General features: G+C 35.4%; 2 protein-coding genes across 2 annotated transcripts; both read left to right on the top strand.

Annotated features, from left to right (window-relative positions):
- The first annotated feature begins 20 nt into the window (after positions 1-20).
- On the top strand, positions 21-1,888 carry LOC112563832 (39S ribosomal protein L35, mitochondrial-like). The gene is made up of 3 exons (XM_025238202.1): positions 21-174; positions 461-659; positions 831-1,888. The coding sequence occupies exons 1-3, from the start codon at positions 156-158 to the stop codon at positions 1,192-1,194; spliced, it is 582 nt and encodes a 193-aa protein (XP_025093987.1). The 5' UTR covers positions 21-155; the 3' UTR covers positions 1,195-1,888.
- A 714-nt stretch (positions 1,889-2,602) lies between these two features.
- On the top strand, positions 2,603-22,710 carry LOC112565031 (RRP12-like protein). Its single transcript, XM_025240258.1, has 34 exons — positions 2,603-2,832; positions 3,702-3,874; positions 4,216-4,299; positions 4,629-4,705; positions 5,206-5,311; positions 5,609-5,725; positions 5,935-6,073; positions 6,508-6,635; positions 6,998-7,096; positions 7,458-7,549; positions 7,825-7,936; positions 8,275-8,454; positions 8,788-8,823; positions 11,213-11,355; positions 11,855-11,976; positions 12,184-12,299; positions 13,076-13,187; positions 13,389-13,540; positions 13,720-13,787; positions 14,663-14,756; positions 15,186-15,344; positions 15,569-15,649; positions 16,073-16,184; positions 16,442-16,549; positions 17,604-17,761; positions 17,895-17,986; positions 18,999-19,157; positions 19,481-19,650; positions 19,907-20,014; positions 20,435-20,505; positions 21,114-21,189; positions 21,377-21,447; positions 22,017-22,099; positions 22,307-22,710. Exons 1-34 carry the CDS (start codon positions 2,703-2,705, stop codon positions 22,401-22,403), a joined length of 3,825 nt encoding a protein of 1,274 aa, XP_025096043.1. The 5' UTR covers positions 2,603-2,702; the 3' UTR covers positions 22,404-22,710.
- The last annotated feature ends 513 nt before the right edge of the window (positions 22,711-23,223 follow it).

Raw genomic sequence — 23,223 nt, 5'->3', positions numbered from 1 at the left:
TTCAATACTTTTGTGTCCAAAATACCAACATTTTGTGTCCAAAATTAATAATAAATTAAACTATAACTACTTTTAATGATAAATGATCAATATTTCGTAGCTTTAGATGCGGTTAGGTAAAAAACGTTCAGAGCAGCTTTTCACGTGAACACAAGATGGCAGCGTCCTTGATGAGTGAGTGTAGCTGTAGCATTTGTAGATGAAATGACGTTAATTATCATGGTAGTGTGTTAAAAATAAGAGTTGTTTATTTCTGTTGCCAACGAAAAAATACATTAAGCACTCGTTGACCATATTTATAGTGTTTTGAGTTTTGGGCATACACAGTTGTGTGTGTTTATTTAGCACAACTATAAGAAATGCTTTATCAATAGTGGTCAGTAGTGCTAAATATTTTTAAACGTTATTTTGACTATGATGGTATCAGTATTTCACAGTTTGTAAGTTTGTTTTTTTTCAGGCATTGTTCGAGCAGGTTGGGCGTTATCTAAATCAGCCCTAAAACCTTACAGTTATTGCTTGACTCAAGGTGTCAGAAATCCAGACGTTGGTTCTCGTCTCTCAACATCATCACAATTCCAGAGCAGAACGATCTTTTCTGCATTGCCCTCATCGCACAATTTAGGATTGGTGTTTTCTTTAAATGGCATTGCTAACAGGTATCTTGTGTATATTTTAACTCTATAACTGTATGAGCCATGCATACATATAAAATTTGATAAACAAAATGTTTTGCTTTGAGTTAGGTCATAAATGTTGCACAGTATTACAAAATGCATGATGTGTGCATGTGTGTGTGTATGTGTGTGTGGATATGCTCCACTTTGCAGGTTATCTCTTCAACCCAAGACACCAAACATCCAACAAATTCGTACGAAGATTAAAGTTAGTTTAAAGAAGGGCAAGCCTAAGTCAGTGAAAGCTGTTACTGAGAGATTCTATAGACTTAATTGGGGCATATGGATCAGAACTCATGCGGGTCGTGCCAAAAGACTGTGGAAAAAGTCTGCAGAGCGAAAGCATCGGCTAAGGCAGCATGTATTTTGTAATAAACAACAGAGCAAGCTTTTGGACAAAATGGTAACAGCTTTTTGGAAAAGGCCAAAGTTCTTTGTTGATGATCCTTATGAACCATACCACAAACGACATAATTTTCCGACATACTTTCCAGAGAAAAGACCATTTTATCCCTAAGCAGAAATCTCAAAAATGTGTGGGTGATATTTGCTGGTTTGTTTTCACTTGCTTTCTACTTAATGAAAATAAAAAATGCTTTTGATTTCCTACTTTTGACTTAGTTTCGATGTAAGAAGTTTTGATGCAATCTTATTGTTCTGTTTATGTTTTGTGTAAAAAGTTCTGACACTTTATATATATATATCAAGTTTCATATTGAGCAATACAATACAGTTTTATTAATCCACAGGAGCAATTCTAGATAATGCTCATATGCAGCCTCTAATTTGAATTGAACACAAACCTAAATTCTGATCAAACAGCAAGCAACATGCAAAAATGAACTAAGAATTTATTAACAAGTTTAAAGTAATGTGAAAGGATGAAAAGTATCATTAACACTTAAAATTGTAGATTGAAAAATGTAAAACAGGATTATACATGTAAGTTTATATCTTTCAACAGGCTGCATTTTGAGAAGTGCAAAGGAAAAAATTATTTTGTAAAGTTTATGACAACTGTTTTAAATGCATCCTGTAGGAGGGGAGTAAACTGGATTAACTTTATCAGTGATATTAAATCTGGTCAACAAAGTGCAGATAACTTGAAAAGAGTATAAGTGCTAATGATTCATTTATTACAAATAACATTGTTTTGTTTTCTTCTGTTACAAACATTTCTTAAGATTAATAAATGATGCCAAATTATAAAAGTGGTTGTTTTAATTTCCTTTCAGTGTTGTAAATGTATAATGGTGAAGAAGTGTGATGTACTTTTCTGACCATACACCTGTAGGTCTCCACCACCATTCCTTGTGCCTCCTGTATCTTTATTTCTCTATCATCTCCTATATCTCCAAATAATATACATATTCTAACTTAACACCTTCGCATTCATGAAATAACATTTCTAGTTTAATAGCGTATAACTCTGTCCGATCTATTGCAATCCATTTAATAATGGTAAGAGCTGCAAGCATAAAAAAAATCCAATTTCTTTTTGTATTCTTATCACACACGTGTTTAGGAGAAGCAATTATTGAGCTAAGCAGCAGTATGCTACAAATTTTTTCAGACAAAAAGTAGATGCCTTTTAGACATAGAATGTAATAATATCATAAAAAAACGAAAAATCAGCACAATCTATACTGTTGTCATGAAACAATTTAGTATTTCAGTGTTTTCTTCGGTACAGCCTTTGACGCTTGTGCCACGTTTTACAGTCGTCAGCAATTCGTCGCAATTTTAAAATTCATTTACTAGTAAAATAAGAAATATAATCACTGTAGTACATCAACTATAGTGTTATTGTCATAACTATGGTTTGTATTGTGAAGAAACTTCAGATTTTATTTGAAACTTGCACAACTTGGTTAGTGTCGTCTGCTCGAAATTACCGATAATGCAACTGTTGTTATCTCCCTTTCACGTGACGCATTTCCTCCATCAGTGCACGTGTGGATGTGTTTATTATCAATACTGTAGTGCTGAGCTTTGATACTTCGTATTGAACTATATACGGAAACGATGAAGGTGAAAACGAAAAAGGTCGTTAAGTGGAAAAGACATAACAGTTGTGTCTCTAATCCAGTCCAGAAGAAGTTCAGGGAGGCTGCAAAAAACAGATTTTTGGAACCTTTCGGGAAGAAGTCTACTGGTAAGCGATCGATGTCTCCGATATAGTTGGAAGCGAGGAAAGAGTTTTGCTATGTAGCAATTTTACCTTTAAGTTTATGAGAAAAAGACGAGAAGATGGTGTGTTAAATATTTGTTTCCAGTCTTTGCTCAAATTTTACAGCTGTCATATGCAAGACGATTGCTTACACTAGGATATATTGTCGCCTCTAGCAACTCTTCAGAGGCGAGCAATTGAAGCCATTCTGCTAAAACCGAAAATAGACCCAAATGACTTCACCTCTCTAGGCGTCCTTCCTCTAAAAGACAGACTTAAATTAAATAAATGCATTTTCATGCATAAAATACTGACGGTTAAACTGTCGCCAAGACTCTCTCTCTACTATTTTCTTCCAATAACTCAAGAACCTATCCAAAACTGACTATTCCCATTCCTAGACAAGACCTTTTAAATCAAGTCTGAAATACTCAGGAAGCGTGCTATGAAACAGCCTCCCTCTCCATCTTAAGCAATTGAACTCCCTGAACTGCTTTCGACGCCATCTAAATACTTTCAAGACATAGATGAGGCCTCTAGAGATTCCTCTCAACTCCAGGAAACCTTGTAAATATATACATAAATTATATAAATATTTTTTTCTTAACCACCACTTTTGTACATATCCACCTTCCTTTATGTTTACTACAAATTATTCTATAATTCTTAATTACTTCATGTAGGTAGTTAATTTTCTTCCCTGGGCGAGGGCTAAATGGAAAAAAGCATTTTCTTGCTTATTTTACCTCTCGTAAATAAAGCATTGTCATTGTGATTAACAATTGTCAGAAAGTGAAATGAAGCAGTGCCTGATTTGGAGAGGGTTGTTTTATTGTTATGCAATTCTTTTATAGGGCCCAGTTCACTGACTGTTGAAAGTCTAAAGAAACATGACATTGGAGAACAAGACTCTGCAGAGTTTGATGCACAAACATTTAAGACTTGGGCTACGGATTTTACTTGTGTGTCAAATGCCACTTTTGGAAGTGTTTTGAGAATGCATCCAAATTCAGCTCATCAAAGAGAGGTGATTTTTTTCACTCATTTAAGTTTGCATGTGTGTGTGTGTACTCTCCAGTAGCTATAAGCTAATATATGGTTCAAGGGGAAAAAAATTAATAAAGCTTTAGTTTACTTTAGAAGCTTGTATTGTGAGAACATCCACATTTTCTTTTAAGAGGCACATATAAGTGTATGTATTAGTACAAAAAGACTTGCTACTTGCAGATTTGAGAAAATTTTCTTACTGAAAAGAAATCACCATTGCTTATTAATATTAACATATTAATTGAGCAATGATATTACTTTTTGCATTTTGATATTTATTATGTGTATACACTGCAATGCTATGTTTCTGGATTATGTTAGATTCTGGCTGTACTGGCTGCAATCACAGAGGTCATCAAAGAACAGGGAGGCAAAGAAACAGATACTGAATATTTTGCTGCTTTGGTATATATATATATTTTATTTTATTTTAACTATTTACTTGACTTTCTTTTACAACCGACACATTTATTTACATAATAAAATTAACCATCAGTCCTAACTATTGCATAATTTGCTGTAAAAAGATGTTCAGGCATTATAGAAAGTGGCGTAATTGTTGATTAAGTAAATGTTTATTTTAGCTTGGTTTCTACAAGCACTACAGTAATTTATATTAAAGTGTATGTTAATGTTTTATGCGCAGTGAAAATAAAATCTTAACACAGTTGTATTTTGCTTATTTTGTGCCACTTAATCTATAACTAAGGATGATGTGACTTTCACTGATGTAGATGACCACTTTAGAGACTACAGAGTCTGCAGAATCAGTTACAGCAATAGCTCATCTGCTTAGCCTGGTTATCAAAAGGTAAACAAATCTTCTGTGTTTAAAAAAATGAGACAGTGTTAAGCATATTAAATAAGTTATGTTTAAAAATGAGGATTTTTCTATTTATACTATCAAACGAATTCCATTCTTTGTTTAAATGGAAGGAGACAACAAAAGTCTGCTGTTGTGCTACTGTAGTCACAGTTTCTAGATAACTTACTTTTGCTGCTACATGTAGGACTGAAATAGCTCACATTTTTTAAATGTCAGCATGGTTAAGTTTGCTGGTGTGGACTGTTCAGTGTCCCCAGTAGCTGAACATTTTACAGTTAAGAGTGTTTCTTGCTTAATAGACATGATATTTCAACCATACATTTAACTGAACTGTAAAGAATTAAACAGCAACCTTCCTTACATTAGTAGCACCAGTGTAGAACTTCTATGTATGGGTGTCATTTTAGTTGTAAAACACCAAGTCAGTCCTCTGGAATTTGCCCATCAGTACTACATTGAATGCTATTGCTTACATAACATAACAGGGTGCCAGTCCCAGTACTAAAGAGCCGATTTTCACAAATTTCCAAAAAACTGCTGGATATTATTTCCACATATGCTGACAAGGATGGCACCTCTATACTGAAATCAGTAAGTTTGACTGTACTTTGCATAAAGTTGATGCTTCCAACTGACTCTTCAGTAGCTGTACCATTAATAATTTTGTCAAGTATTATGTTTGACAGATTACATTTTTTTTAACCCATAGTACTGCTAAAAATTCAAATGCTTGATTTTCATTATAACATTTTGGACAATGAAGCTATTAATGTTACAAAGACTTAAAGTTTGTGGGCAAAGATTTTAAGACATTGTTCCTTAGATGTCACTTTGTTTCTGTTGTCACTTTCTAATGTCAGATGCATAAGCAGAGTCTTGTTGTTTCAGCTGCTGCTGTCCCTGGCAAGCTTACTGCGAGTGCAGGAGATGGGTGTATGGTCACAGTCCTCTGTGCAGCATGTTTTTAACTGCATTCTTACTTTTCTCACTCACAAAAAGCCAAAGGTATTCTATCTTTTATTAAACAGCAAACTGTTTTTCATTACTAGGTAATTACTTTTACCATGACTGGTGTGTGTGTGTAAGAGATGGGGTGGTATAGGTGTTTGTAATTGTATATGCACATACAAATATTTGCTGGGATATTTTGAAGAGAGGATAAGTTTGATTGTAGATTAATGTGTGTGTATGACAAATCACATTGGTTTGCCCAGGTTCGCAAGTCTGCTCAACAAGCAGTGAAAATTGTACTGAAGGGCAGTCTTTTTATGACTCAACCAGACCCTCCTCCTCAACACCCAGCTGCCTCACTTGTGGCCAAATTTTGTGTTCAAGTCATTGAGTCTCAAGGAGGTAATCACAGTGCCTACTTGCATTGCTGTTGACAGAGTAAATGGAAGCATACATATGGGCTGTGAGCTGTTTTCAGATAAATAATTAAGTATGTAATTAGATTAGTTTTGTGACAGTGTTTTATAATTTACTTCATCCAAGAGTTTTCTTAAAGTGGAGAGGTTCATGATAATGCATGGATTTCATATCATAATATCTTAATGTAGGAAATATTTGAGTCTTATTGAAAAGCAGAGTTTGATCCTCATGAGTGTGAGCAGTGTAGCTATGTGTTGTAAATTATGCACATTTCAATTTAGCCATAGAGATTTAGGTAGAAACTTATGTTTGAGGGAGATGATATTCCTTTGCCAGATTAATGCTCATTAGTTTATATTATTTTCCACAATTTTTTGTTAACTGTAAGAAGGAACATTATTTTTTTGTTTGTTTAGGTGCTAACGAAGCACTAGACACTCTGCACATTTTAGGTCTGCTGCGTGACATTATGTCAACATTTCCACAAAACAGCATCAAATCAACATGTGAAACAGTCCTAAGGGTCATGACTGTTAGCAACGTGGTAAAGTGTTTTAAAACTTGGTCATAATATTTTTATTGCTTGCCAGGGCGATATGTAATGCAAAATTAATGTTATCTTCAAAATATCTTCTTCAAGTTAATAATATGTTATGCAAATTATATTGTCCATACTTATGAATTTTCTAGCTCGTGCAAAGTTGATAAGTTGTGAGGAACTAAATGATATATAGTACTAAGAATAACAATTGTGCAAATGTGTACTTGTATTTTCTGTTATCTTGTTGTGAGAGGAGAAGAGTTTAGTTCTTATACAGAAAACTGTAGTCAAGTATTTTAGAATTTTTAAAAAAGTTAAACAAGTTTGTGGTACAGTGTAACTTAAAAAAAAATCTTTATTCACAGCTGGTGACAGCTGCAGGACTAGCAGTACTTCATGGGCTGTTCTCAGCACAGCCTCAAAAGTCATCTTTGCCTGCACAGTTAAACGCTCAAATCATCACGGTAAGTTATGAAAAACTTGTGTCATTGTTTCTGAGTATTTCCTGCAAACCAAAAACAAAAAAATTGATTATTCTGTCACAAAATGCTATTATGTCTTTAAAACAATTTTTTTTCATAAGTGTGCTCTTTCTTTAAATTTGTCGTTTCATCTTTTTGCTCCTTAAATGTCTTTCGTTGGGTCAAATGAGTTTTCTAATCTTTTTTTGCGATCCATAAAAGCAGGTACATTCTTCATTTCCACCAGAATTTATATTGTGAACTATCTGTGTAAGAAGTATGCAGATGATATGTAATTAGCTGAATAGCAAAGGAGATATTTTTTTTCTTAGACAATACCTCTTTCATTGGTTTTTGTCCTTAGGCATTGTATGACTACCAGCCTTCAGAGAATGACAGTCAGAAAATGCCTGCATGGCTGGCAGTCATGGAACAGGCTCACATCAACTTAGTTCGGTAACTATGAAATTTTTAAAGCATGTCATTATCTAAAGGAACATGTATATTTGGAATGGTATATAGTGAAGATGTTTTTTTGGGTGGGAAAGATAACAGGAAATAAACATTGGGTAATCCGCTCAGCTCTCTTCTTTAATATTTGTGTAACAAGACATGCCACTTGGATTGACTATGACTCCATCTAGCCATATGTTAAACTCCAAGAATGATTGTTTCTTTACATGTTAGTATTATTCTTATTATTATCTAATTTGTTGCTGCTTATGTAAAAGGCTTGATGGGAATCTGTGCATCAGTCATCTGCCAAAGTTGTTTTCTGTGGGTATGACATGCTTGTTGTCAGAACGGCGTGAAGTTGCACAAGCTGCTGCAAAAACAATGGAGGTGGGTGACATATCTGTCTTTAACTTTGTTAATGTTATAATCTTGTAGTCCACGGCTGTCTTGTTTTAGCATCTATTAATCTGAAATCTTTAAGGCATTGCTTTAATGCTTTCTTTTCATTTACTTTACTATTGTGGAATTTTAGAGATAGGTTTTAAAGTGGAATTTTGGAATTCTCTTGGGTTTTCCCATAATGCAGAGGCAATGCAATTGCAAAGGAAGGGGTTGAGGTTCATGGGGTGGGTAAGGGCAAAAATATTTTTCTGAGATCACAGAAATTGGCCTTAAGTTTGTTTTGTTTTTTTATTTCTGGACATGTTTGCCTTTTCTTCTTCCAGCTTCTTCTGCAAGAGTGTGTTGGAAAAGAATCAGAGAATCTGGCAGCACTTACCAAAACAACAGTCGACTTTAGTCAGACTCCACTGGGCAAAATTGTGCGAGCATTAGAATCAGGCCTCAGCTATCAGTTCCATTCCTCTTGGGATCTAGTACTGCACTTGCTTGGTGTGGGTCTAGAGGTTTGTATAGTGCATTGTTCCTTAATATAATGCATTCTAGATGAAGCACACTAAGTGATTCATATGGTTGTGGTGTCATTACTTGTATTTTTACTTTGTCTTAACACTTTACTGTTCAGTTTTTCTTGCTCAATGTAGTTTTGTTTTGTTTTTTTGTTTTTTTTTGCCTTTAGTAGACTTTGTCATCTCATTTAAATAAAAAAATGAAATAATTAGAAAGGTAGAATTGTATATGTTGAGTTCTACATAAAGTTTAAAATATGTAATATTTTACACCTCTATAACAAACCCATAAAATGCTTCTTGATAGTAATTTTTTTATTTTTGGTGCAGATGCTTGGCAAGATTTGTCCCTCCCTGTTGAAAAAGGTATGGCTGTCTGCCTATTACACAGGGTTCCCAGGTCCTTGCAAGGTCCTTTTAAGTCCTTTTATATTGAATTTTCGCCAAAAGGCCTTTTAAGTCCTTTTATTTGCCATGCGGTCCTTTCAAATTCTCACACAGGTCCTTACATTTTCTCTGTGACCCTTTTAAGTCCTTTTATCGATAAAATATTACCACAAATTTATTTCCGTAGTCGACTTTGGAGCAAAATACCGACGATTTTTCGCCGCATTGCTATTTTAATCACATGACTACCCAGTCTCGCTCGCGGCGGGAACGTCCGTTTCGGCCTTTCGCGAGTTCACTCTCGTCGCGTCGACCACATTTCTTTGTCTGCTTAACAATTTGAAAGATGCCGGGGAAGTGCTCTTTTCAGGAGAAGTGGCTAAAGGAAGACAAGTATAAAGATTGGTTAATAAAAGACTCGAGCAATAAACATTTGGCACGATGTGCTGCCTGCAAAATATCTCTGAATCTTTCATCAATGGGCGAAAGTGTTCTGAAACAGCACATGGTTACCGAAAGACACCAAAGGCAAATAAAAGTATTTCTGAAAGATGCGCGCTTTTGTGTAACTGATTACTTTCGTCATCGAGAACATCCACAGCCCGCTCAAAATCAGACGGCACCGACCAGCTCTGCAAGTGTGTCCAGTAAGTTGACAATAATAGTGGATAGTTGGTTTTATGATGCCCTTGCTGGAAAAGCAGAGTTTCAGGTGTTGTGGTCTGTTGTCAGACAGTTTCTCCTACTTTCTCATGGTCAAGCTACAGTGGAAAGAGGATTTTCATTCAACAAAGAAACAGTAGCTGACAATCTTAGCCAGACTGCACTAAAAGCACGCAGAGTAATTCTTGATCATATTCACAGTGTGGGAGGGGTGGAAAATGTTGAGATCTCCAAACCACTGATAATATCCGCTTCTAGTGCCTATGGCAGGTATGAACGTTACCTCTCTGAGCAGAAGCAGCAGAAGGAAACAGAAGAAAAGCAGGTCCACAGAAAGAGATTAGGAGATGAGCTGGTAATACAAAAGGCTAAAGACCACCAGTGCCGAAGAACGACACATGCTGGAACTGGCTGACAGACATAGTTTCCAGGCTGAAGAGCAAAAAAGTTTTTCACTTATTGAAAGATCTAACAACATGCGTTTGTTAGCCAAAGACAAGAAGAAGGAGATAACAAAGATTCAGTCAGACATTGATAGATTACAGGAAGAAATTAAAAGGTGTTGAATTGTGACATTCAGAATTAATGTTTATTTCAGTTTTAAATAAGCCTGTACAATTCTGTACATGTATGCTATGGAACATGTTAAAAAAAACCAGAACTATTTAGAGGAAATTAGGTTATGTAAAGAAATTGTATTGTTTAGTATTGGTAAAGCTGTAGGGGTGACAAAGAATTGAATTTCATCAATGAAACTTTTGCTTATAGTAGATGGATTGCTTTGTCATTTTGTAATCTTAATCTTATATGTATTAGTATATCATGCTGTTTATGTAAAAGCATGTTTGCATGTGTTACATGTATGTATAATAAGAATGCTTAAATAATATCTCAAGGTTAACAAAAATAAATGGGCTGTAATGCTTGACAGTTTGACTCATTCCATCTTTGGTTTAGCATTACTGATTAGGATCACACTCTTTTCATTCCTCATCTGATCCTCCAAGCCTTGGCATTCCTTGTAGTCACAAGAAAATGTTTGGTCTACACATCTGTACAACACTAGTTGTCCTTCCGTATTCTCAAAAAACACTCTTTTTTCAAAAGGTCTTTAGAAACTTACTCTTTCTTGAACTTTGATCTTCTAGTACTACTGTGCATAGCTCTATTTTTCTCTCTCTTCCCGTTAGAGTGTGTGCGAGAGAGAGACATGAACTGACTTTTGTATTACACCAAAGAATGGCTTTCAGGTTTTGTAATTATTATAACTTAGATTTCTAGAAAACTTTGAACATTAACGGTGTATGTTATCAGCGCGCTAAGGAGACTTTTTAAGTTATCTAATCTAAATATGGCAGACAGGCATCAAAATTAACTCTTTGATTATTTATTACTAGAAATACATGTATTTGAGAACATAGAGAAGACCACAGATTCATAAATAATACATCTTTCCGACCACACAAGAGAAAAACTTAAGCATTGATGACTGTCACTTAGGTCCTTACGAATGCATGAAAGGTCCTTTTAAGGTCCTTTTTTGGCACCATCCCTGATCCCTGGGAACCCTGATTACACTTGAAACAATATTTCCTTGATGAGATATGTAGCATTAGCACCATTACTTCTAACAGTGAAAGCAGATAAATATGTGGAAAGAGCATTTAGAATTTTGCTGACAATGCAACTCTTTTGGCTGTCTTAGTGCCTGAGATCAATGGCAGAATTGCGAGAGACCGTGAATTTTGCCTTCTCATCCCAGCTTGATGCAGCTATAGGAAAGGCTGTTAAGTCCATAGGCCCTTGTCTTGTTCTGGAGTCCATTCCTCTCAAATTTACTGGAAATGAGTGAGTACCATTGTAAATTAACAGTTAGTCTGTTTGATATGTGAATCATGTGACCTGCAGCAAGGAAATGAGTCTTAACTCGGAAATTTGAGATTTTGCTAATTGCTTATTTTTAAAATGTACAGGTTCTGGCCTTTCTTTTGATACCAAAAAATTCTTCTAGTCCTAAAATTGAGTGAGTTATAAACGTTTAAAGTGTACAAGTACAGTGGTGGCCATTTTAAGCAAAGCATGTTCAGAGATTTTCAGCAAATCCTCTTAGCAGTGGGTACTTCTAATTGTTTTCCCTGTACTAAAGTTTGCATGATGATAAAATACAGCAAATTTCTTTTCAGATGTGAAGCATCAGTGCTTAAATATAAAATGTGTTTAAGTTAGGCTCATGTTTCAGTTCCTTATTTATCTTCATAATTTCTAGAGCATGCTAGTTTCTAAGGAGGTTTTTGTAAACTAATGTACTGAGGAAACAAATGTGGTGATACAATGCTATTTTTTACAGGGATAACCTTGATCTGGCAAGAAGCTGGCTTCTGCCCATAATTCGTGACAATGTTTGTGAAACAGAGCTGTCTTTCTTCACATCTCACTTCCTTCCCCTTGCTGCTCGCTTCAGGCAAAAGTGTAAGAGTCTGAGACATTTTGGCTTGCATTCATGTTGCATTTTATGAGATGATTAATTAAAGGGTGGGGCGGTAGTGGAGCATTGGAAACAATATCCAGCTTTGTTTAGTTTTATATGTCCCATTTCAAATGTATGTATGTCAGTTCAACAGTGTCAGTGTTTGAAATTCGTCATTTGTAATGCTTATGCTTTATTTTATCTTATAGCTATAGAATGTACTGATCAAAAGAAGACTGCTGCGGCAAAAACATATGAATCTCTGCAGTTGCAAATATGGTCAATGCTGAAAGGATTCTGCACAAGGCCAACGGATCTTTCACGGGTATATTTTTACTCTCCTTACTCTACATTCATATATAACAAAGCTAGGATAATTATTTGTAGATTCACTTTTTGAGGAAGCAGAATAGAGTTGTAGTATGAGTAGTAGAAGTGTGCTTGGTAAATGTATATAATTTTAAAGGTATGTACAGTTGAACTTCTACAAGTCGAAGCTTCAAGGGACTGTTGAAAAATATTGAATTATGGAAGGTTCAAGTTAAGGAAGTTTGTCGAAAAAAGAATTTTTTTTCACTACAGTGGACGTTAAATTTAACCAAATGTTTATTTCTTGTCATTCTTTTAAAGACGCTCCTGCATCCTGTGGAGATGGAGTCACATTTATCGCACGCATGTTTCCTATACAGAAAGGATAATATGGGAGCACAGGGTCGATAGGGGAGAAGAATGCAATTTTACACTTTCCAATATAATTTCAGATGGTTTTAACATGCTGACTGGCTTAAAATTATTCGAGTTGTGGAAGTTTTTGGCTAGGCCAATGCAAGCTACAGAAGTTAAATGTGCATTGCTTTAATGGGAAACCAACCAATTGATTTTTAAAATTCAAGTTAGGGAGAATTTCGAAATATGTAAGGTCGACTTACAGAAGTTCAACTGTATAATTGGTAGCGGTGTTATTTTATTTATGACATTAGTCTTAGAGCATTGAGCTGTATAAAAATCATTCTGATTAACCAATGCCTTTAAAGTCTGATACTTAGTGTCATGAAGCTCGTATAAAATGTGATGTTGAGAAAGATATTATTTTCTGATAAGTCTTTTAAAGACATAGCCAAAGTTTTGGGGACAGCTCTTAATGAGCGACCAGACCTCAGAATGGACATAATGGCAGCTTTGAGAACCCTCATCACTCATAGCAAAAGTAATGGTAAGTAGCCCATGCAATATTGCTCTGTCATTTTCTCAGGGATCTTACTCGCTTATCAGTATTTTAGTGTATTTTTGATTTTTTTTAAACAGTTATTTACATTCTCTTTATGTGCATGGTGACTATATGACATGTCACATTTTGTCTGTACCGAACATTTAGCTTTTGTCTTCATAAATTTTTAATTTATTCTATGGGCAGAAGCAGACCTTGAGGCCGTTGGTAAATTCTCAAAAAACTTTGTGCCCATTCTGTTTAACCTCTACACATCCAATCCAGACAACCCTAAGGACCCTCAGCGTCTAGCAGTTTTGGAAACAACCAAGGTTTTCTTCACAGTCTCTGATTTTCAGGTAAGTCAGATCTTTTGAAAGGATTTCATTCTTCAAATGTTGACTTAATCATTTAGAAGATACCATTCAGTGTTTTCAGAGAAGACATTATCATATGGAATGTGTCCACATTATTGAAAGTATCATAATATTAATTTCTTTAATTAAAAACATTTGGTACAGTTATTTTTCTTTTACAGCTGGTGATTTCCTATCTAGACAAGTGCTTATCAAAAATAGGTGAAGAGAATGTAGAGTCCTTTAGAAAGTAAGTATGCATACTATTATCATAAGCAAATTGAAAAACCAATTTAACAGTGTTAAAAGTTTCATAAGAAGGGATCGATATGAAGGGAACTTCTTAGAGGTGTTAAGATATGTTCCACTTTAAACTGACTTTTGGGATTTTCAACTTTGTATGTTGCTGTCACAGAAATGTGTAGGTGCAAGTCTTAGTCCATTTTAATGTAATTACAGTCATCCCTCGCTACATCGTTCGCTTATTGCTGCTTTGCTGTATCGTGTTTTTTTTTTAAAAACATCTCAATCTGTATTATGGAGTTTTGCTATTTTGTGGTGTATAGGTATTTATATGATGATATTTATGATTTTAATTATTTTTGCTTAAAATTTTTAAAAAAATAATAAATATATAACAAATGTTAAATTTAAATGTTAAAAGAAAATTAGATCGAAATAAAATACAGCGTGTACAAGTATGGTATTCATCCGCTGATATCAGTAGATGAATACCATACTGTACACACTATACTGTACGCCACTACTGCTTGTGCAAGTTTGCCAACATGAGATTAAAAATAAAAGAGTAGGAAAGGTTTATAGGGGTGTGGGAAGGGTTTATAAAGCCTTAACATCTATAAGTAATAAAATAAATATGGTTCAGCTACTTCGTGCATTTTCAGCAAATGATGAGGGTCTCTGGAACGTAATCCCAGTGATAGGTGAGGGATCACTATATTGGCAAAATATTCCTTGAAAAGACCAAGGGTTTCTTTTATGGCCATTGGTTTTGGAGAGAGAAAAATTTGCACAGTCACTTTAGTCCACAAATTTAAACCAGTGTTGTGGCTCCATTGAACTTTGCTCAACAACACTGATGACCTAATTTGTATTTCACAACAGGATTGCCTTGCTAGACCTTGCCATAGCTATGGTGCCATATGCGGACCATGCACACTTGAAACAGCTCTTGGATGTTGCAATTTCAAACGTGGAGGTAATAAATAATAGGTTTTTTTCCTTAAGAAAAAAAAAACTTTTTTGTGTGTACAAGTGTACAAGTGTTGAGAGAGAGAGAAAGCAGGTATGTGTGTATGTTTGTGTGCATACATGCATTTGTGAGAGAGGGTGGGGGACATTTAGATGAGCTTGTGCATATGTAAACTTTTTTCAGGGATCTTCAATCTTCATTTTGATACGTATGGTTTTACAGCTGTGCTAATGCACATATTTAAGGATGAATGCGGTCATTTAGTTTCTAAAGCTTGTTCTTGTATTTTATTTTCTGTATGTCTTTTTGTCCTATTTACACATAATTCATGTTCACTACAGATTTCATATATGATTACTGTCTCCCATACCCTTTTTCAGAAATCTGAGTGATGTTTTGTTACTGACCACCTGTTCTCCTCCACTTTTTTCCCAGGCAACAGACCGCTCTCTTCAGAAAAAAGCTTATCGCATAATGGAAGAGATATGCGCCTGTTCTTCTGATGCCTGCAAGAACTTTTTGTCAAAATACTTAGATAAACTTCAGGAATTGCTGCTGTCTTCTCTCTCAAGTGCCAACCCTAATACTAGAGCTGTAAGACATTGCTTTTTTGTGATTGCTTCTTATATCTTGCATCTACTGTCACTTCCCAAAGAAAGTGGTACTTTCATCTCTTAAAGTTTTGTTTATGATATTCAAGAACTCAGTATCACATCACAGATAGCTTTGCAGCTATTCACTGCTTCTATTACCTTTGCCTCCAAAATTAAGTTTTAGATTTCTCTGATCATTCTGCAACTTTGGGTTTTGCTTTGCAGCCACGCCTACGGTGTCTGATTCACATTCTTCGGCAGCTAAATGAACCACAGACATCTTTCATATGTGCAGTAGTTCCAGAGGTTTGTTGGTCCCACACTCTTTTATTTGATCAATTAGCATTTTATTCCACTTTTATTTTTGTTGCAATTTCTCATATTTTTAGATGACATGCAGTGTTGGAATGTTTTTATTTGTCAGCAATAATCTGATAAAAAAAAATTAGATGTGATGTCAGATTAGGAGAAACTTTTTTTTAATTGATCACTCAAAGTCCATTAAATGTGTGGTAAGGACTATATTCATGCAAGAAGATTTGTAGACATTAGCCTATAGATAATTAAACAATTTATAGGTTAGTAAGATCTAAATTTCCAGTATAATCAGTCCAGTATAATGCAAATTGTACCCTGTTTAATTCTTTTTGATGCTGAAATTTTTGGTTGTGACAAGAAGAACAAAAATTCTGGAATATTTAGGACAAATATTTGTGTCTCATTTTTCAGGCCATTCTCTGCACAAAAGTTGTAGGAGAGAGAGCTAGAGTTGCTGCCTACAACCTCATTATCGAGATTTCAAAGACTCTTTTACGCTGGAACTCAAACAAAACTGAAGAAGGTGTGCGACGTCATTCTATCTCTTAAATACTTTAATGAATTGGGATTGCAGTTTAGTAATAGACATGAAGTCTGTCTAAATTCATTTTGCTGGCTTGAAATTCTTGCTATAGTGCTCTAACCTTTAAGCACAAATGACCAATCACTAAGTTGTATCCCAACATAGTAGACAATTATTTCCTTTGCTTTATAAACCACTTTTATTCAGTAATAATTTTATGGAGAGAAGTGAGATATTAAAGGTTTTCTTTGTTGCAGAAGTTTTAGCAGGATATGTCGACCTGCTGTTGGCTGGTTTGGCTGGGTCTCCACAGCTGATCAGTGGCACCTTATTGGCCCTTACACGAGTCATGTATGAGTACAAAGGTAAGTAGAAACATGAGACTAATTCTTTTGTATGTTTTCAATTTCATTTTGTTTTTTACTAAAAGAATTTTTGCAGACTGAGAATTTATGTTTCTTGTATGAGTTTTATTGTTGTAAAGAAGGCACCCTAACATAATTCCTATCAATCTCAAGAGAACAAATCTTATATAGAGAGCATCCTTCTCCTTCATTTAACTTCCAAGTCATGGACGAGAACAGTTTGGATGAGAGTATGTGCAGAGATTATCGGGCTGGCCCAGAGTGTCTTTCAGGCTCTGTAAATAGAAGACATTGTCACAAGTCACCACAACATACACAGGATGATATGCATGTCCTATCTGTGTGCCTGCATGCAGGACCAACATGAGGAGACTGTCCTTTGTGTTTTAGACTTACGAATTCTGAACACTTGCGTGTTTGGGGAACTAAATTGAAATGGTTGCGAGTCTGCTTGGTGATGATCTGTATGATGGGCCTAAGTCTGTGCTGAGTTGTGTTAAGCAGTTTTGATTGTTAGTTATCTTACAAATACAAAACATCTTCATTAATCCTTTTTTACTAACCGTACCATTAGTACCTCATTTTACATAAATTCATAAAACATCAATTTAAGTGTTAACTGTTTGGGCTGCTTCTTAATTGCCATCTGGGATAACCAAAGTTGTATTGCTTAAAACTAATTTATTCCCAAGATTGTGGTTAAGCAAAGATAAGTTCTTGTCTCTGTTAACACTTACGCATTTGTTTCTTTCCTAATCGAACAATAAGAGTTTTATTTTTTCAAAATAAACTTCTGTTGGGTTCATATATAATTTTGAGAAGACAAAGTTGTGCACGAGCGTGTGTTCCTATCAGCATGAAGCCATTTATATCTCTAGCATGGCAGTTCACTCCTAGGATTCTGCTGTGCCTATTTTCCAGCAGCAAATCCAAAGCCAACTGCCAGAAGTAAAGAAATAAGTCCATTAAATTATCTGTGTTTTAGGGTATGTTGAACTGGTAATGTTAGAAATGCTGGCTACTGCTTTTTCACAGAGATTTTTCTTTTTTACAGAGAATTTGTCAGGGGATGTGTTGTCCAACCTGGTGCAAAATGTATGCTTACTTCTAAAATCAAAGACCCGAGAAGTGGTTAAAGCAGCCCTTGCCTTCATAAAGGTTATGTTAGGTGCCTACTCGACAACCATTCTTACAGCACACCTGTCTGAAATGGTGAGCAAGTTTTTCACCACCACTTAGTATATCATTTTTTCTAATATTTCTTGTATGCATTTTAAATACTCCTGTTCTCTCTGCTCTAAAGTTTATTTGCTACAGTTTATTGTTTAAAGTTTATTGTCTGCAGCTCAGTGGAATGGTTTCCATGAAACAAGACTGTAAACACCACTGCCATGCAAAGACAAAACAGATATATTTAAAACTCATCAAGAAGTTTGGGTAAGAATATTTTTCTGTTCTTCTTTCAATAAATCTTAATGATATTAGAGGTGTTATTCACCCACCTCCACGACCTCACAAGCTCATCTTTTATAGACCTACCCGATTAGTGATAAATATGCTCAAAAGACTCCAGTCATATCACATTAATGCCACAAAAATAAAATTGCAAGAAGAAATACAAATCTTGAGAAATTATATAAAAATGATTTTCTTGCCTGTTCAAATCTTAATTTGGGCCTGAAGCCACATATGACATTAGTGAACATGGCAGCATGGCTGATACAAGTGCCACCAAAAATACCAAATCTTGAAAACCCAAGCAGAGATATAGAACTACTGTGTTGTGGAATGCATTGGAAAACCTCCTCTTCCAAAATCTGTGCCTCCTGTAGAGAAGCATGCTTTTTCTCATCCAGAAATAGAATAGCTGCACAAGCATCTGAAGTTATCTCGACCTTCAACTTTTCAACCCACATTATAATAGCTGTGACCAGTGATACAATATGTTGTTGGTAACGTGCACAGAGTCAATGATAAGAAATATCTGCAACAGCATTCCCCAGACTATATATCTCTGCTTTTCTAAAAAATTTTAAAAATTTGTGCAGGCAAAAGTCTTTTTTTCACTGTTATTTACACCTACAACAACCATATGAGGTACTATCCCCATATAAAATACAAGTCACTGGTAAAATTTTGAGGCTTTTGGGAAAATATGTTGGCAAATAGACAAACTTACCTTGTAATGGTCACCTGCAGCTTTCAATATTGGACAAACATCAGCAATGCTTGCCATGGGGTTTTGTGTTTGTTGCCTGAGCATATTGTGTGTTTTAAGCCATGAAGTTTTGAAGATATTAACTAGGTGCCTTTAATCTGCTTAGATTACCACAGCTGCCTAATTTTAAAATTGAAAGTATAAATATAAACCTGTCCTGCATCGTACTTGTCTCCTTGTTCTGTTCTTGTAATTATTTTCTAGTAGACCCAAAAATATTCATATTGTCAGGTACGAAGCGGTACACAGTATGACACCTGAAAGCGTTCACAAGGTGCTAGTCAACATACGCAAGACGCTGGACCGAGAGAAACGGCAGAAGAACAAAAATGATGGGGATGAGGCAGATGACGCCACGGAGGAGACGCCCAGAAAACCACAATCTGAATCGTGTGTTACTTTTCTCTTCCCGTACAAAGACATATTTGTGTGTCCCGTTACACTTTGGTCAAAGCCAATTTAGTTGTATCTAATGCAGTGAAGCTTGGGAGTGGGCCTTTACAGGCCAATTTGTTTATGTATTATTAAAACACAACATGAAAATGCTTTGTGAATTGTTTGTAGTCATTACCTTATTTCCTACACATAACCTGCACCTTAATTTTACTTCATTTGTACAGATTTATTTTGTCTTAAGGTTTTTTTGTGCAATTCCTTCTTTCTTTTGTTTGGCTTTTTTTTTTCTTAACTTCTTCGTACCTTGCTGTCATTAGAATTGAGGAGCTTTTGCGGGACATTGACTCAGAGGAAGAAGAACCCAGCAATGTCAAAGAGCGTAGGATATTGACAGCCAAAAGACGGAAAGGACATCAGACATGGCTAAAAGAAGAAAGTGAAGATATTACAGACTTCATGGACACAGGGGCTGCCAAGAAGGTGACAGGTAAGAAGCAAAAAACATGATCCAGAAAAACAGAACATAGGAAGAGGTGTTTCTCTTGATTACAAAACCTGCAGAGGCTTCATGTCTCTGTGAAATATGATTTGTGAATATATTTAGAGAGATTATTTAATGAAGCAGCAAACTAGCATGTGTGTTATAACTTTAGCATTTTTTTCAACTTTTTTTTAATCTTTGAAGAGAAAACAGTGAGCAATGTATTCTAAAAAAATTTCTTTTTTTTCCCTTGTATTTCCAGCAACAAAGCCTGAAGAAAAAACTGTGTCCAAAACAGCAAAGAAAGATCATGGCTTTAAGGTAGCACCAGATGGACGTCTCATCATCACAGAGCCCAAAGATGACAAAGGCAAGAGTATTTGTGCTTGGATCTTGCTTACATGAAAACTTCTGCATGTTTTGGGGTGTGAAATCTTATCCAGCTTTCATTGTGCTTGTTGAAGATTATTAATATTGAAGTCATTGCTTCTGAAAGCTTATCAAATAAATCACACTATTCCTTGTATTTTTGCCTCAGCAGTTACGTGCATATAATCTAAACATTGCTGGTAAGATGAAGGAGCAGGAGATGAAAGATAAAGGTTGAATAGAAAACCATGCAGTGGCTTTTGTAGCTACAAGTTGTCTCACTTAAATTGTATGTGTGGAGTTTATAAGGCATATTTTTTTGTTTTGCTATTTGATGGGGGAGAGGGGGTTGTTTAGTTTAAGGTCCTGTCATATGATTTTGTATTCTAGCTTTTAACATGGACACAATATTGTTTTACAGGAGAAAAATTGGCCTCTGATCAGGAAGAGGACTTAGATGACTTACTGACAGCCATAGAAGGTGGATCAGAGGTTAGTCTTTGAACATTTTTCTAAGTATTCTGGAAAGATCAGTAATTCCTTTGTCAGGCACATGAAAGTAAACAATTTATACAAAGTATCATACAGTTCACCAAACAAGCCATTCACATTATAGTTAAGAAAAGTCAAACACCTTGCCTGATGGTCAGATTTATTCTGTTTCTTGGCTGACTGGATGTTCTTTCATTGTTAGAGTTTTATGTGTAGTCATGTAAAATGCCCTGTTTTCATGTACCCTTCTTAATCTACTGTTCTTGAACTTGATTTAAAATGAACATTTTGGCCTTGTAGAAAGTATACCATGCAGTAATGGGAGAACTCTCCTTAGCATCTGCACTTGTTCAGACATTGTGTATTTTAAAAAACCTAGCTTTTCCTTCAGAAACTGTCATTCTTTCATATCAGAAGTTAAGAATATATCTCTTGTTTGCAAATGCTGTAAATGCCCTGTGAAAGTGAGAGCGACTATCTTCATAGGAATTACCGCACTTGACACTGACCGAGCAAAGGTTTTTGATCTTTGTATTGCTTTTTATGCCTTTGTTATGAGCCTTGTGCATTACAAAAGTATTGGTGAAATGTAATTTTATGATTCATAGAAAAAGCGAAGAAAGAGGCTGCGGAATGCAGAAGCTGCTGATGAAAATGAAAATGAGCCATCTACAAAATACAGAGGTCAGACGATGCCTTTGCACTTTTTATCTGTCTTCTTTAAAAATATTTGTTATCATATTAGATTAAAGATTTTGTTTTAATTTCCTAAGTGAATAACAAGATTTCAAGATCATTAGATCTCATTACAAGGTGGCATTACCAATGCTACCTTTTTGTCTTTTCCTGACCATAATGCTCATGTTTTCAGCTGGAGGAAGTGGCATCCATCGACCTTTGCAGAAAAAAGCAACAGACTTTGGAAAAGAATACAGAGCTAAGGTAAGTCAGTTTTTAAAAGTAGAAATAGAGACGAGTATAACTAAACATTGAGTTAATAGTGTACATAATGCTGTAGTGCTAGAGACTCTTGAGTAAAGAGCTAAGGTAAGCCAGTTTTTAATACAGCATTAACTACAGAGACTCATAGTAATAATTTTAAATAATCATGTGTGCGCACATGCATACATGTGCATGTCTTTACAGGAAAGCAAGGAATTAAAAGGATAGAGGTTAGGGGGTTAGAGTAGCATTATGGTTGGGTTGGATGAGGTTAGGGGTTAGAGGAATGGGGTGTTGCACATCTGGGGAGCTAACAAGTTCATGGCTGGAATTTTGTGAAAATTAACAACAAAATTTATATATTTCAGGAAAACATTAGTAGTTTAGAACCCTTGGCAAACCAGGGACCTCTCCTTAGCTATTTTATGTCGTTACTCATACATGTTTGCCATAATAATTGGATTGTGTATATGTGTTTGTGTTTTTATAAACATTCATCTTTAGAAAGTGATACAGTGATTTTACTTTCAGTGACGCTTTCTAAATACATCTGCTTCTTATCTCAACAGAAGGCTGGTGGAGATATTAAGAAGAAAGGCAAACCAGATCCATATGCCTATGTTCCTTTCAACTTTACAAGCTTGAACAAAAGGTGAATATTATCGGCATGCAAAACTAATTATAGTGTTATTTCTACCTCCCAAATGAGTATTTCATAATACTCCCAATTCACTGGATACTGGTGATTTATTGCATAAGTTTGGCTGTGAATTACTTTAACTTAGATGGACCAAAGGTCTCATGATAACAGCAGTTACATGCAGAGTCCTCAGTCTCCATGTGTATATTCTTTTGACAGAAAACAGGCCAAAATGAAGGGTCAGTTTGCGAACCTCGTACAAGGAGCCAGGAAGGGCGCACAGAAAGCCAAAAAAGAAAAAAGAAAAAGGAAGTGAATACCTGATGCTACTGGGACTTGATTGTTATTAAGTAACATCAGTTTGTGATTGTGAATGTGCACCGCTAAGGTTGTCAGAGTGTATGCATGTGCCTGTATGTGTTCATACATATTGTATGTGCATGCTCATATATATGTATGTGTATGCAATTAATGGTATGAAGTTCTCCAAGTGGATGCTCATATGAAAGCTGCTATATGCTTGTTCTTAAGTTTTTGACTGCTGCGTTGTGTCGGTGAAGAAAAGCTAGTTGTATAGACAGTTCAACAGATATATTGCTGAATAAACTCCTGTTTCCATGCAAGCGTTCTGGTTGCATTCAAAGGGTTATTTTGTTTTGGTAAGGGTTGATTATCTTTCGAAGACTCTATTTAAATTTAGCACAAAGAGTAAGTTCTCTTATTTGATAAAAAAGATAATCAGAGAATGCAACTCATGAATACCTGAACAAATGCACTGGTTCTGCTCACCATTATAATGAAATGTTTATATGCTGGCAAGAATGACCATCTAAACAATTTTGAGAAAACTGTCTTTGTCATTCATAGTAAACAGGTTTCCGTTAGCATGCACGCCAAACTGTCCTACTATCTAGTTTAGCATCTGTAAAGTTGTTCTCCCTACAACGACCACTCATGGGATTAATGAATGAATGTAAAATGAAAACACTGCTAACTGAAACCATTTAGTACGCACAGCAAAGAAAGCTTCCTCAAAACTGGTCAGAGGTCATTGTTTTGGATGCTGCTGGCTAATCAAAACGACTTCCCAACATTACAGCCATGTCTGGTAGGAAATTGTATGAATCCGCGGTTTT

Source organism: Pomacea canaliculata, linkage group LG5, assembly GCF_003073045.1.
Source record: "Pomacea canaliculata isolate SZHN2017 linkage group LG5, ASM307304v1, whole genome shotgun sequence".
NCBI classification, from domain to species: Eukaryota; Metazoa; Mollusca; class Gastropoda; order Architaenioglossa; family Ampullariidae; genus Pomacea; species Pomacea canaliculata.
The sequence above is the reverse complement of the archived record's forward strand: the minus strand, read 5'-3'. Positions and strand labels throughout refer to the sequence as shown.